This window comes from Cherax quadricarinatus, chromosome 55 (assembly GCF_038502225.1).
Source record: "Cherax quadricarinatus isolate ZL_2023a chromosome 55, ASM3850222v1, whole genome shotgun sequence".
Lineage (NCBI taxonomy): Eukaryota > Metazoa > Arthropoda > Malacostraca > Decapoda > Parastacidae > Cherax > Cherax quadricarinatus.
This window is the reverse complement of record NC_091346.1, coordinates 12,055,671-12,069,439: the sequence shown is the minus strand read 5'-3', so window position 1 is coordinate 12,069,439 and position 13,769 is coordinate 12,055,671. Positions and strand designations below refer to the sequence as shown.

General features: G+C 40.9%; 1 protein-coding gene across 11 annotated transcripts in view; it reads left to right on the top strand.

Annotated features, from left to right (window-relative positions):
• The first annotated feature begins 1,297 nt into the window (after positions 1 to 1,297).
• The window catches only part of LOC128699014 (transcription factor A, mitochondrial), a 168,295-nt gene continuing 155,823 nt past the window's right edge, over positions 1,298 to 13,769 (top strand). For 8 of the 11 annotated variants that reach the window (XR_011393530.1, XR_011393532.1, XR_011393529.1 and 5 more), the window contains exon 1: positions 1,340 to 1,410. Coding sequence is in view for 6 of the 11 variants with exons in the window: in XM_070096817.1 (XP_069952918.1) it covers positions 1,346 to 1,410 (65 nt within the window). In the remaining 5 variants the exon portion in view is untranslated. Of the gene's footprint in view, positions 1,411 to 13,451; positions 13,554 to 13,769 lie in introns of all 11 variants that reach the window. The other 3 variants (XM_070096822.1, XM_070096819.1, XM_070096821.1) reach the window with 3 other exon arrangements.

Here is a 13,769-nt window from a genome sequence, read left to right as displayed (position 1 = left end):
CATCGGGCTGCTAACGGAGCCACTGGCTTCTTGGACCTCTTGATGAGGGTCGATGGTGCTCGTGCAAGCAGCAGATCCCGGGGCAACTTGCTGCTGTTTGCAATGGCTGTCTGCTGAGGAGAGACAGGCACCTAGCAACATCTGTTGTTGGGGCAATGGATGAATTCCCTGCTATGTTTGTCAACTGCTCATTACTCTGTAATTTGTCTATGATTGTAATCATGTGATAACGTGTTTATCATTCATTACCTTTGAAACTTGTCATGATTTTGACCAGCTCTACCTGGAGCTCATTACCTTTGTAAATTCTCATGATTAATGTGTTTATGATTCATTACCTTTGCAATTATTCATGAGTGTGACCAGCTCTACCTGGAGCTCATTACCTTTGTAACTTGGTCATGATTATGACCAGATCTAGTTCATTACCTTTGTAACTTGCTCAGCTATCAAAACTTTGGAGTCCAGTCCCTGGACCAATTATGTACCTCTGTAATCTTTTGACTACCGCCCACAGGATGGGTATGGGGTGCATAATAAACATATTAAACTAACCTTGATTTTAATAATAATACAGGGCTGAGTAAGCCTTCACAGTAGGTAAGTAAGTTTATTCAGGTATACACAAATACAGTTACATAGAATTATCATACATAGCAGCATATGTGTAGATTATTATTATTATAATCAAAGGGGAAGCGCTAAACCCGGAGGATTATACAGCGCCTGGGGGGGGGGATGTGGAAGGCATTCAGGCTTAATTCGGGGAACTGGAGCACAGATCCAATTCCCTAAATCAAGAGCCCCTCACCAACATCAAGGAACCTTCCTTGAGGGGACACATGTGTAGAGAACCTAGGATAACCCAAAAAAGTCAGACAGAGTAACTTATTTCCATTGGGGTCCTTTAAAGATATTATTATTATTATTATTATTATTATTATTATTATTATTATTATTATTATTATTATTATTATTATTATTATTATTATTATGGAGGTATGTTGAACACCTCCAGATAATCTCCTGATTCTCTGGAGGTGGTATTTGGCTGCTGCTGTGCCGCCGTAAATCAACTCTTTCTAGGCCTTGGAAAAACCTGTTGGTGTTCATTTAGGTTGGGGCTGTGTGAGCGTCTGACTCTACAGGGTCTGGGTAAGGGAATCCACTTGACCAAACTGGAAACTTATTATTCCGTTTCTCCTTCCTGGAGAAAACTCATTTCTTTGACAATTTCCACACATATATGGCCAATATATTTCCCCCCGTCTCTGAGGAGCCAGAGCTGAATAAGGCGTAAGTTTTGGTGTCCTTTATATTGTGTCAACAATAACAATAACACAAGATGGCGCTGGTGCGAGTGTGTTGTGTCTCTGCTGTCAGACTTTATGCACCCACACAGGTACCTAGGTAGGTCCTTCAATACTAAGTAAAGACACATATCTTGTATTAGATCTGAGAAATAATTAACAATATACGTATAGATGATTCAAGGCTCGATTGGCAAGACTGAACTCACAACTGAGTGTCCTTGGTTCGATACCCGGTGCGGGTGGAAACGTTGGGTATGTTTCCTGACACCTGCTGTCACTGTTCACCTAGCAGTAAGTAGGTACCTGAATGTTAGTCACCTTACACCTGTTATCCCTGTTCACCTAGCAGTAAGTAGGTACCTGAATGTTAGTCACCTTACACCTGTTGTCACTACACTTAGCATACCTGGAGTATACCTGGAGAGGGTTTCGAGGGTCAACGCCCCCGTGGTGCAATTTGAGACCAGGCCTCGTGGTGGATCAGGGCCTGATCAACCAGGCTGTCACTGTTGGCCACACTTAAACTGACGTATGAACCACAGCCCAGCTGGTCAGGTACTGACATTCGGCACCTGTCCAGTGTCTTCTTGAAGACAGCCAGGGGTCTTTTGGTAATCCCCCTTAAGTATGCTGGGAGGCTGTTGAGCACTCTTGGACCCCTGATGCTTACAGTGTTTCTCTCAGTGTACTCGTGGCACCCCAGCATTAAGTAGGTAGGCATTAAGTAGGTAACTGGGTGTTAGGTGACTGGTGTGGGTGGCATCCTGGGGGGACAAGATTAAAGGACCACAATGGAAATAAGACAGACAATCCTCCACGACTCACTGACTGTTGGCTTATCCTGGGTGACTAACTTTCCCTGGGTTATAAATATCGACAAATCTTTAATGCTTATATACTTGATTCAGCACTCATGTTTTTGTGATTCTAGTCTCATATTTATGATTCAGTGCTCATGTATTCTCCATTCTACTATCATGTATTCACAATACACTGCTCAAGTATTCATCATTCTACTATCATGTCGGTGTCCCGTAGCTTGATCGCTAGCACACTCAGCCCACTCACTGAGTTCCGGGGTTTGAATCTCCTCTGGTACGGCTGGAAAACATTAGGAACGTGTTTCCATAAGACACCCACTGTCCCTGTCCCTGTTCAACAATCAGTTTAAAATGGGTACCTGGGTGTTAGTTGACTGGTGTGGGTCGCATCCTGGGACAAAACTGACCTAATTTGCCTGAAATGCTCTACATAACAAAAGGCTTTCTATATAGTAGTATGTCATTGATGTCAGCTATGGTCTTTATACCATGTACTACATGTACTTACAGTAAATAAAGATGATATTATTATACAGTGGACCCCCAGATATTGTAGTCGTCGAATTTCGTAATATTCGGAAATTGTAACTTTTTTTTTTTGTCAAAATATTGACTCGGTGATTGTCATTGAGCTCAGTAATAGTCATTCTTCCCGAACGCATCCGCACAGCAACAGCGGCCTGACACTTAGTGTGCCATTGTTTATCAGCCAGTGAGCACGATCCCATGCGTTCATATGATACATTTCTTATTATTCCATTCTTTTTAGTGCTTGCAACTGCTAAATAAGCCACCATATTAGATGAATTGTGCTAGATAAATAAGCCATAGAATTGATATTCGTGTCATATTGAAGGACTATTTTGTCCTGTCTCCAAACACACACCCCTGCTGCCGCCACAATTCCTAACATATGCCAGAAACAGACAGGGTTCCAGTGACTCTCAAGCTGGTTCTAGTGACATTAAAAAACAAAGAAGGGAAGTAACCCAGGAAAAGGACTTGGTACCTGAAGTCTTTATTGATTGGGATTCCCCTTCCAAACAGTAATTTCTCCATCCTCTCCTCTCCTCCCCTCTTCAATACACTAAGAAGAGTCTTTCATAAAGGTAAGTGTCATGTTGCTATTGTTTTATTCTTCATGTTTCATTGTTTTCTGTGTGGGTAAATGTATATTTCATGTAAAAAATTTTTTTTTTAATACTTCTGGGTGTCTGGAACGGATTAATTGGATTTACATTATTTCTTATGGGGAAAATAAATTCGGAAGTCATCAAATTCGGCTTTAGTCACTCTCTAAAATGGATTAATTACGATAACCGAGGGTCCACTGTATTATATTATGTATTCACGATTCAGTACAGTGGACCCCCGCATAATGCTATTAATCCGTTCCTGAGAGCTCAATGTTATGCGAAATTATCGTTATGCGAATTAATTTTCCCCATAAGAAATAATGGAAATCAAATTAATCCGTGCAAGACACCCAAAAGTATGAAAAAAAAAAAATTTTACCACATGAAATATTAATTTTAATACACAAACTTAAGAAAACATGCACAGTTACATGACACTTACCTTTATTGAAGATGTGGTGATGATTGATGGGATGGGAGGAGGGGAGACTGGATGGTTTTAGTGTTTAGAAGGGGAATCCCCTTCCATTAGGACTTGAAGTGTCAAGTCCTTTTCCGGGGTTGCTTTCCTTCTTTTAATGCAACTAGGACCAGCTTCAGAGTCGCTGGACTTCTGTCACACAACATATCTGTCCATAGTGGCCTGTACCTCTCGTTCCTTTATGACTTTCCTAAAGTGTTTCACAACAGTGTCAGTGTAATAGTCACCAGCACGGCTTGCAATAGCTGTCTGAGGGTGATTTTCATCCATGAAGGTTTGCACTTCAAGCCACTTTGCACAGATTTCCTTAATCTTTGAAGTAGGCAACTTCTTCAATTTCTCTCTCCCCTCCTCCGAAGCAATTCCTCAGGTGTGGCCTCTTGCTGTTGAAGTTGATCTAGCAGCTCATCAGTGGTTAGTTCTTCATTGTCCTCCACCAACTCTTCCACATCCTCCCCACTAACCTCCAACCCCAAGGACTTTCCCAATGCCACAATTGATTCCTCAACTGGCATAGGATTCTCAGGGTTAGCCTCAAATCCTTCAGAATCCCTTTGGTCTACACATTCTGGCCACAGTTTCTTCCAAGCAGAGTTCAAGGTCCTCTTAGTCACTCCCTCCCAAGCCTTACCTATAAGGTTTACACAATTGAGGATATTAAAGTGCTCTCTCCAAAACTCTCTTCGAGTCAATTGAGTTTCTGAGGTCACTACAAAGCACCTTTCAACAGAGCTTTTGTGTACAGTTTTTTTAAGTTTGCAATAACCTGCTGGTCCATGGGCTGCAGGAGAGGAGTGGTATTAGGAGGTAAAAACTTCACCTTAATGAAGCTCATGTCCCCACAAAGTCGCTCTGCCAAGTCTGTAGGATGACCAGGAGCATTGTCTAACACCAGGAGGCACTTAAGGTCTAATTTCTTTCCAGTTAGGTAATTTTTCACAGTGGGGGCAAATGCTTGGTGTAACCAGTCATAGAAAAAGTCCCTAGTGACCCATGCCTTATTGTTTGCCCTCCACAGCACACACAAATTAGCCTTGAGGATATTCTTTTGCCTGAACGGTCTGGGAGTTTCAGAGTGATACACTAATAAAGGCTTCACTTTGCAATCGCCACTAGCATTGGCACACATGAGAAGAGTAAGCCTGTCTTTCATAGGCTTATGTCCTGGGAGTGCCTTTTCCTCCTGAGTAATGTAGGTCCTGCTTGGCATTTTCTTCCAAAACAAGCCTGTTTCGTCACAATTAAACACTTGTTCAGGTTTCAGTCCTTCATTGTCTATGTACTCCTTGAATTCATGCACATATTTTTCAGCTGCTTTTTGGTCCGAACTGGCAGCCTCACCATGTCTTATCACACTATGTATGCCACTACGCCTCTTAAATCTCTCAAACCAACCTTTGCTTGCCTTAAATTCACTTGCATCACCACTAGTTGCACGCATTTTTCTAATTAAATCCTCGTGCAACTTCCTAGCCTTTTCACTTATGATCGCTTGAGAGATGCTATCGCCTGCTATCTGTTTTTCGTTTATCCACACCAATAACAGTCTCTCAACATCTTCTATCACTTGCGATCTCTGTTTCGAAAGCACAGTTAAACCTTTGGCAAGAACAGCTCCCTTGATTGCCGTTCTCTTGGACACAATAGAAGCGATGGTTGATTGGGGTTTACTATACAACCTGGCCAGCTCGGAGACACGCACTCCACTTTCATACTTAGCAATGATCTCTTTCTTCATCTCCATAGTAATTCTCACCCTTATTCCTGTAGGGTTGGCACTAGAAGCTTTCTTGGGGCCCATGGTCACTTATTTTTCAGGTGAAATCACTATAAAAAGGCTGTAATAATACGAAATGTTCCGATTGTATGCTTGAATGTTACCGCGGAGGCTGGCTTGTAAACAGTGCCACTGGCAGAAGAAGTGAGGCTGGCTCAGGCCGCATGAACGTGTCTCGGACGAATCCCGTTGAGCGAATTTTTTAGCACTATGCGAGGCAAAATTTTAGCGATAAAATGTATCGCTATGCGGATTTAACACTATGCGATGCCAACGTTATGTGGGGGTCCACTGTACTCATGTACTCATGATTCAGTGCTTCTGTATTCACCATTCTACTTTCATGTACATATTCACAATTCGACCCTCATGTACTTTTGATTCACTGCTCATGTATTCACCATTCTAAATCATGTATTCATGATTCAGTACTCATATACGTACTCACAATTCAGTGCTCATATAGTCATGATTCTACTCTCATGTACACACAATTTAACACTTGTATTCTCACACATATTCATTCACTCTCTCACTTTATTTATATTTTTATTTATTTATTTATTGTATGACAGATGTATAGTTAATATCCCCAGCAATCTTGCTTCCTTAATTTCATGGTGTTAAAAATTCACTGAATTCTGCCACCTAATTCTTTAACTACTGGGTGACCCACTGATATACAGTGGACCCCTGGATATTGGTTGGTGTGGATATTGGCCAAATCAGATTTCAGTCACTTTTTTGACCAAAATTCTATCCTGGATTTCAGCCAACAACTCAGAAATCGGCCATATCAGACGCGTAATAATAATCACTCTTGGGTGCATTAACCCCTTGACTGTCGCAGCCCCAAATCCTGAGGTGTCTCCTGATGTTGCAAAACTTCCAAAAAAAAAAAAAAAAAAAAAATTTCTTGTGAAATGATAGAGAATCTTTTCCTGATTGTAACGACACCAAAAGAACGAAATTTAATGAAAAATTGATGGCGATTTCGTCCACTTTGAGCCCTGTTTTGGGCTAATTCCATTGTTCCAGTCAACCAAACTCATAGCTATTTCTTTAGAACTCCATTTTTTCTATCGATTGAATACAAGAAACTGCCCATTTACTGATTTTTAACTACCCAATAACGGGGTCAGAAATTTGCAATTTGGACAATTTTATGAAAATTAAAAAATAAGACAATTTCAAAATAGGGTCCAGAATGAACAATGCAGACATTCCTGGCTTTAAAATAACATTTTCTTTGTTCATCAGTCATGTCTCCAGGCCCCTCTGATACTCTTTCTGTTTTGAATTTTTATTCAAACAAAAAATAGAAGATTTACTATTATGCAGACTATTGCAATATTGTAATAATTGTATAAATAATGTCAACCCATTCATGACTGCATATTAGAATGGCTACTTGAACATTTATTGGAAAATGACATCATTTGTTTACTTTTGAACATCAGCAAAAATCAAACATTTCCCCTGCTTTGAGCTCCATTTCAAGGTTCTTTTCATAGTAAAACCAATCAACGAGAATACAACCATAAATACTATATGAAAATTGACCACAAAGTCATCATTTTAATTAAAAAAATGGTTGGAGTTTTTTTTCTAATTATGCTCTGCTTGCTGCAGGATTTTTTTTTATTTGGTGCACACTGACCACACAGACCCATTCTCTCACCAGCTTTCTCCTGCTTGATTTGAAGCTGCTAGAATTTATGAGTATGCAGTGGACCCCCGCCTTACGATATTAATCCGTTCCCGAGAGCTCATCCTAAGCCGAAATTATCGTAAGGCGAATTAATTTTCCCCATAAGAAATAATGGAAATCAAATTAATCCGTTCCTGACACTCCAAAGTATGAAAAAAAAAATTTTTACCACATGAAATATTAATTTTAATACACACAAACTGAAGAAGACATGCACAATTACTACTCTACTAAGAATAGAATACATGACACTTACCTTTATTGAAGATCTGGTGATGATTGATGGGATGGGAGGAGGGAAGAGTGTGGAAGTTGTTATTGTTTAGAAGGGGAATCCCCTTCCATTAGGACTTGAGGTAGCAAGTCCTTTTCTGGGGGTTACTTCCCTTCTTCTTTTAATGCCACTAGGACCAGCTTCAGAGTCACTGGACCTCTATCACACAACAAATCTGTCCATAGAGCTCTGTACCTCCCGTTCCTTTAAGACTTTCCTAAAATGGGCCATAACACTGTCATTGTACAGGTTGCCAACACGGCTTCCAGTAGCTGTGTCAGGGTGATTTTCATCTGCAAAGGTTTGCAGTTCAACCCACTTTGCACACATTTCCTTAATCTTGGAAGTAGGTAACTTCCTCAATTTCTATCTTCCCTCCTCTGAAGCAGTTTCCTCAAGTCTGGCCTCTTGCTGTTGAAGATGATCTTGCAGTTCTTCAGTGGTTAGTTCTTCATTGTCCTCCTCCACCAACTCTTCCACATCCTCCCCACTAACCTCCAACCCCAAGGACTTCCCCAATGCCACAAGGATTCCACAACTTGCATACGCTTTTCAGGGTTAGCTTCAAAATCCCATTCTTCTACACATTCTGGCCACAGTTTCTTCCAAGCAGAGTTCAAGGTCCTCTCAGTCACTCCCTCCCAAGCCTTACCTATAAAGTTTACACAACTGAGGATGCTAAAGTGATCTTTCCAAAACTCTCTTAGAGTGACTCGAGTGTCTGAGGTCACTTCAAAGCACTTTTGAAACATAACTTTTGTGTAGAGTTTTTTGAAGTTTGAAATGGCCTGCTGGTCCATGGGCTGCAGGAGAGGAGTGGTATTAGGAGGCAAAAACTTGACCTTAATGAAGCTCATGTCCCCAGGAAGTCGCTCTGCCAAGTCGTGAGGATGACCAGGAGCATTGTCTAATACTGTTATGGGGCTATAGGACCCAACATGTATTTATAAGTAACAGTTACTCTGGAATACCTAATTATATTGAATTGATGGGGACTTTGCTCTAAATGTCAGAAGGACTGATCAACCTTATGACTGAGAGGCAGCTGGGTCAAGCCTATTTTTCTCAATATAATAGGTTATACTATAGACACATAAACACACAATTTAAATAAGTAGTTTATAAAGTTGTATTTCCTTTTGTAAAAGTAAAATTAAGGTGTGGTAGAATTGTGGTAACTGGAGAATTGTGCTTGGCAACAGTCTTTTGTTTTGGTGGGAGGAGCTTAGCCTCTCTCTCTCTCTCCCTCTCACTGACTCGCTCTCTCTGTGGCTGACCTTCAACCTGGCAGGATCTCTGGGTCCTTCTTCTATCTTTTGGGGCATTATGTGTGCTCCAGGGGTGAGTTTTTATAATTTAAGTTGTGACCACCATACCCAGGGTGACTAAAGTGTGTCAAAACACTGGTTAGCCCAGAGTTATGTCAAGAAGAGAGGACAAAAGTTGTTGGGATACACCATGTGGGAGAACAGATATGGAGTGTGTAGATTTCTGTTTTGAAAATGTGAGGCTGTGATTGTATATTCTGTACATATCTATTGAGAATACAGTTATATTTTTATAGTAGTAGTTTACATAACCTGTGAAGAGGGCTGGTGAAAGGGTATCAGAGACACTCAAGATGATCAGCCATGATGTAAGTATTACCCCTAGACAGATAAGGCCATTAAGTAAAAGCTACTCCACACTAGAACATGTAGTGAGAACCTTACTATCAAAGTAATAAGGGACAACCAACGTAACATGGGAGCTTGACCGGGAGAGTTATTTGACTGCTAAAATAACTCAAAACATTCTTTGAACTATATGTGCTGGTATGGGGTAATAACAGTTGCATGTTTCTGGTAGAAGATTTACCAAGGTGAGGTCAGTGGAAGTGTTGTTTTCATATATTAGTTTACAGGTTGTTTTTCTCCTAAGGTGGGAGAAAGGTTAAGTAACACATTTTTGTTGTGGTTGGTAAGTGCTATGTGCATAGTTTACATTCAATTTGTGTTATTTTATGTGCCTGTGGGAAAACTTTGTCCACTGATATTGTAAGAGGGAAGCAAGTGTTTAAAGATAAAAACTATGTCAGAAGATGAGTCTTCAGATTTTTTAGGCTTCAGGGAAGAAGGTAATAATTCATCAGTAAACATGCCTGTTAATAGTGAAGATGAGGAATCACCTACTCCAGGTGATATGGAAATGGAGAGAATGAGACTGAAATTAGCTGTACTAGAGGCTGAAATGAAATTAATGAAAGCTAAGGAGAAAGAACGTCAAAGGTTAGGAGGTTCAGAACAAGAGCCTGAGCAGTACTTTAACATAACTAAAGCTGCAAATTTTGTCCCTAAGTTTACAGAGAGTGACCCAGATAGGTATTTTTCTTTTTTTGAGAAGACTGCTTTGGAGCAAGGATGGCCCAAACAGAAGTGGGCTACCCTAGTTCGCACACAACTTGTAGGTAAAGGATTCCAAAGAGTAGAGACTCTGGAGGGGCAAGATTTTTCTGATTATGATAAGATTAAAGAGGAAGTATTGCTTGCATACCAAATGATACCTGAGAAATATAGACAAAAGTTCAGGAATCAAAAATTTCAGGATGGGCAGACCTTAACTGAGTTTGGGAATGAGAAACTGTTCCTTTTTAAGAAATGGGTTTGTTCTAAAGGAGTTAATAAAGACTATAACAAATTAGTAGATCTAATGGTTCATGAGGAATTGTACAATACAATCCCTGTTGACCTCAGAGAATATTTGGAGGACAAAAACCCAGATAATCTTTCAGAAGCACTGGATCTAGGTGACCGATTCTTGGCTCGCATGGAATTGGTAAGTAAAAACAGTCATGCTCCTGAAAATTTCCCCACTCATTCTAAACCTTATTCCAAGTCCTATGGTCATAAAGGTAAGTGGGACAAGAATTTTCAGGGACAAATGAAGGCTGAGGTGCCCTCTAAAATAGAAGGAAAAGGTAAGTCAGCTGGAGTTCAAAGTTTACTTAGACAATCAGATGTTTCAGATCCTCGAGTAAACAGTACCAGTCCTACACCAAATGGTAAAAATACCTTTAAGAGTTTTATCTGTTATTACTGTAACAAAACTGGACACACACAAAAGTTTTGCTGGTCAAGGCGGCGAGATCAGGAAAGGGAGGAACCACCCCAGAGGACTCTAACTGCAGAGATACATCCAGTTGCCTGCATTAGGTCTTCAAGGCAAGGTGAGGAGGAACCTTTGGATCTAGATCCCAGGATGTGTATATTTTCTAGTAGGTCCACAGTTGGTTTGCAAAAGAATGTAGGCAGAGTTGAGAACATATTGTCCTTGAGAGATGGATGTAGCACCTACTCTTTGCTACGTGCTGGAGTGCTACCAGTGTCTAAGGATACCTATACTGGGGTAGATATATTGTTGAAGGGTATTGCGGGTTCAACCATAAGGACACCGGTACACAAATTATGGGTAGAATCTACATACCAAGTTGGCTATCTCCCTGTAGGTATCTCAGATGAAATTCCCTTCGAAGGGGTCGACCTCTTATTAGGGAATAATGTGATGGGCTTGTTAGACAGTAAAGAACCACTAGTATGGGGGCAACCAGGCCCCAAAGTTTGGGAGAAGAAGGCTAGGGAGACCCTGCCAGACCTTTTCCCTGTTGGTGCCATCACAAGAAGTATGTCTCGTGACCAGGATACCAAGGGTAATCCTTATATTTCTCATGAGGATGGTGAGGACTTAGGTTTGGAAACTCTATTTTCTGAGGTTGAACTGCAATCAACTAAAGAAAAGGATACCACAACCCGAGTTGAGCCTAATCAGTGCAGAGATCAAGGAAATAGTGTGAGAGAGGCTGCACCTGCTAGGGTGCAATTAATTTCTGTGCAGGAAAATGTCGCTGTTGCTGAGGAAAAGATGTTACAGTTAAATAAGTGTTTTCATTTCAGGGAGGAAACTCTTACAAAGAATTCACCTCTATTTGCAGTATCGATGGAAGGAGAACAAGGGTTTTGTCCCCAGATGGTGATGTCCAAGGTTTCCAGGCATTTCTTCTGGTTTCAGCTGTGGGAGACTGTCAGAGTATATTGAGACCTATCATGTCTTTCAAATTATAGGGAAACCTAGTCGAAGTATTAAACCTGTTCCCCTTCAGCCGATTTCAGCACCAGGTGAACCCTTCAGCAAGCTGGTAGTGGATGTCGTTGGCCCACTCCCAAGGACCAGAATGGGAAATAATTATTTACTAACAATAATTTGCTCCACTACCAGGTACCTGGAAGCAGTCCCTCTGCATAAGATAACTGCTCATGTAGTCTTAAGGGTTTTGATGAAGTTCTTTTTTCATGTTGGTTTTCTTCAAGCAGCACAAACAGATCAAGGATCTAACTTTACCTCAAAGTCTTTTAGAAATGTTTTGAAGGGACTAAAAGTAGAGCCTCAGTGTTCAACTGTGTATCACTCTCCATCTCAAGGGGAAATAGAGAAATTACATCAAACCCTCAAGACAATGATGCAAGCCTATGGTATAGACAATACTAACAACTGGGATGAGAGGATCCCTTTCTTTGTATTTGCTGAGTGGGGAAGCACTCTGGAATTTCTGAGCTATTGGCTTGGGGAGGATGGTGATGCTCCCCCCTCGGAGCTTTTTCTCAGTTTCAGATACCGTTTGGCTCATATGAGGTGGATGGTACCAGTGAACGTGCCCATCAACCAGACCAGGATGATGATGTGGGACCATAATGTGAACCATAATACTCTGGAGGCTGGAAGGGAAGTGCTGATACTGGAGCCAATTCATGTGAAAATCTGTATGGCAAGTTGCTGTGAGCTGAACATGTTGTGGGGGAAGTTCCCAGGGGTTAGATATAAAACCCACACCCCTGAGCAGAAAAAGAATGAGTATAATGTACACAGTAACCGGTCAAAAGGTTTGAAGTTGTGTCAAAAATTCAGAGAGACCAATGTTTTAATGGAATGTAAAGGGCTGCAAAACAATAATCTGTATGAAATACCAAAAGCGTATTTAAGAAATAACATGTGTGTAAAAGATTTTGGGAAATGCATGCTTGGGTTTAATGAGAAAAATGTTGGAGAGTTGGCTCAGCCACCTTGGAACTTTATAAAAGTTTGGGATGTCAGTAATGGGGAAAAATTGAAACTCCATGAGGAAATTGTTAAGGAAACTGAGCCAATTCAACAATTTTTGTGTGGGAAAAATCTGTATGAAAAATTGGAGATGGAGGAAGAAGTGAAATTCTTCCAACACCAGTTTGTAGTGCTTAGTGAGAGTCAGTGGGCATTCCCATGCTTCATGGTTCCCAAATTAGATGGCACCCTGGGCATAAACACTGACTACCACAGAGTACGTTTAACAACTAAGGTTTACAGAATTAGAAAGATTGATACTTATGCACTAAAAGATGCAAACATTTTAAATAAGCTAAAACATGGAAGATGTGATTTCCATGGTCTGTGTTCAAGCACCATTTTAATGTGTGTAATGCAAATTGTGTTCATTGTGTGTTTAAAATTTGTGTGTGAGATGGAACGTGATGGTGTTTGTGTAAACTTGATGTATCCAACCTGGGTGCAAAGAGATGTCTTTGGTGTTTGTTGTTGCACTGCGAGAGGTTGCAGAACTGTTACTATCAGTGAGCAACCTTCTAAATTTAAATGTCAACATTTTATCACAGGAAAGAAAATTTTCATTTTGGGGCTGGCTATTCAGCATTTGTACATGTCTCAGGATCTCTTCATCCTGTTCCTGTGTATGGTGACTAAAATCAGACTCTTAAAATAGGCTTTGTTCCTACAGCCTTTTAATTTGGAAGTCAAATATATAAAAGGCTCAGAGAATGTGGTTGCTGATGCTCTCTCTAGATGTTTCATGTAGATGCAGGGTGCGTACTTTGTACATAGTGTTTGTCTTGTGCTGACCTTGTTGTTTTTGCAGTGGTGGACTCTCGGCGAGCCTGAGTACTCTCTACCAGCCATCTGACTGTGAAGGAGTCGAGTCAGAGCCAAAAGTGTGACGAGGGTCAGGGTGTACGTAAATGTGAGTTGAGGCAGTGGTTGACAACCTTCGGTAACATGAGACGTTCAGGAAGGTATGTGATGTTGTGTCTTGGTGTGCTCTATATACTAAACGGCCCGACGATTTGCCTTTGTGGTCCCTTGGACCCCTCCATGTTCTATGTCAGCCTCCTCTTCATAAGTTTGGAGGATCTGTGTGGAGTGGGACCTCGGAAGATGGGCTTGAGTGCCTGACCAT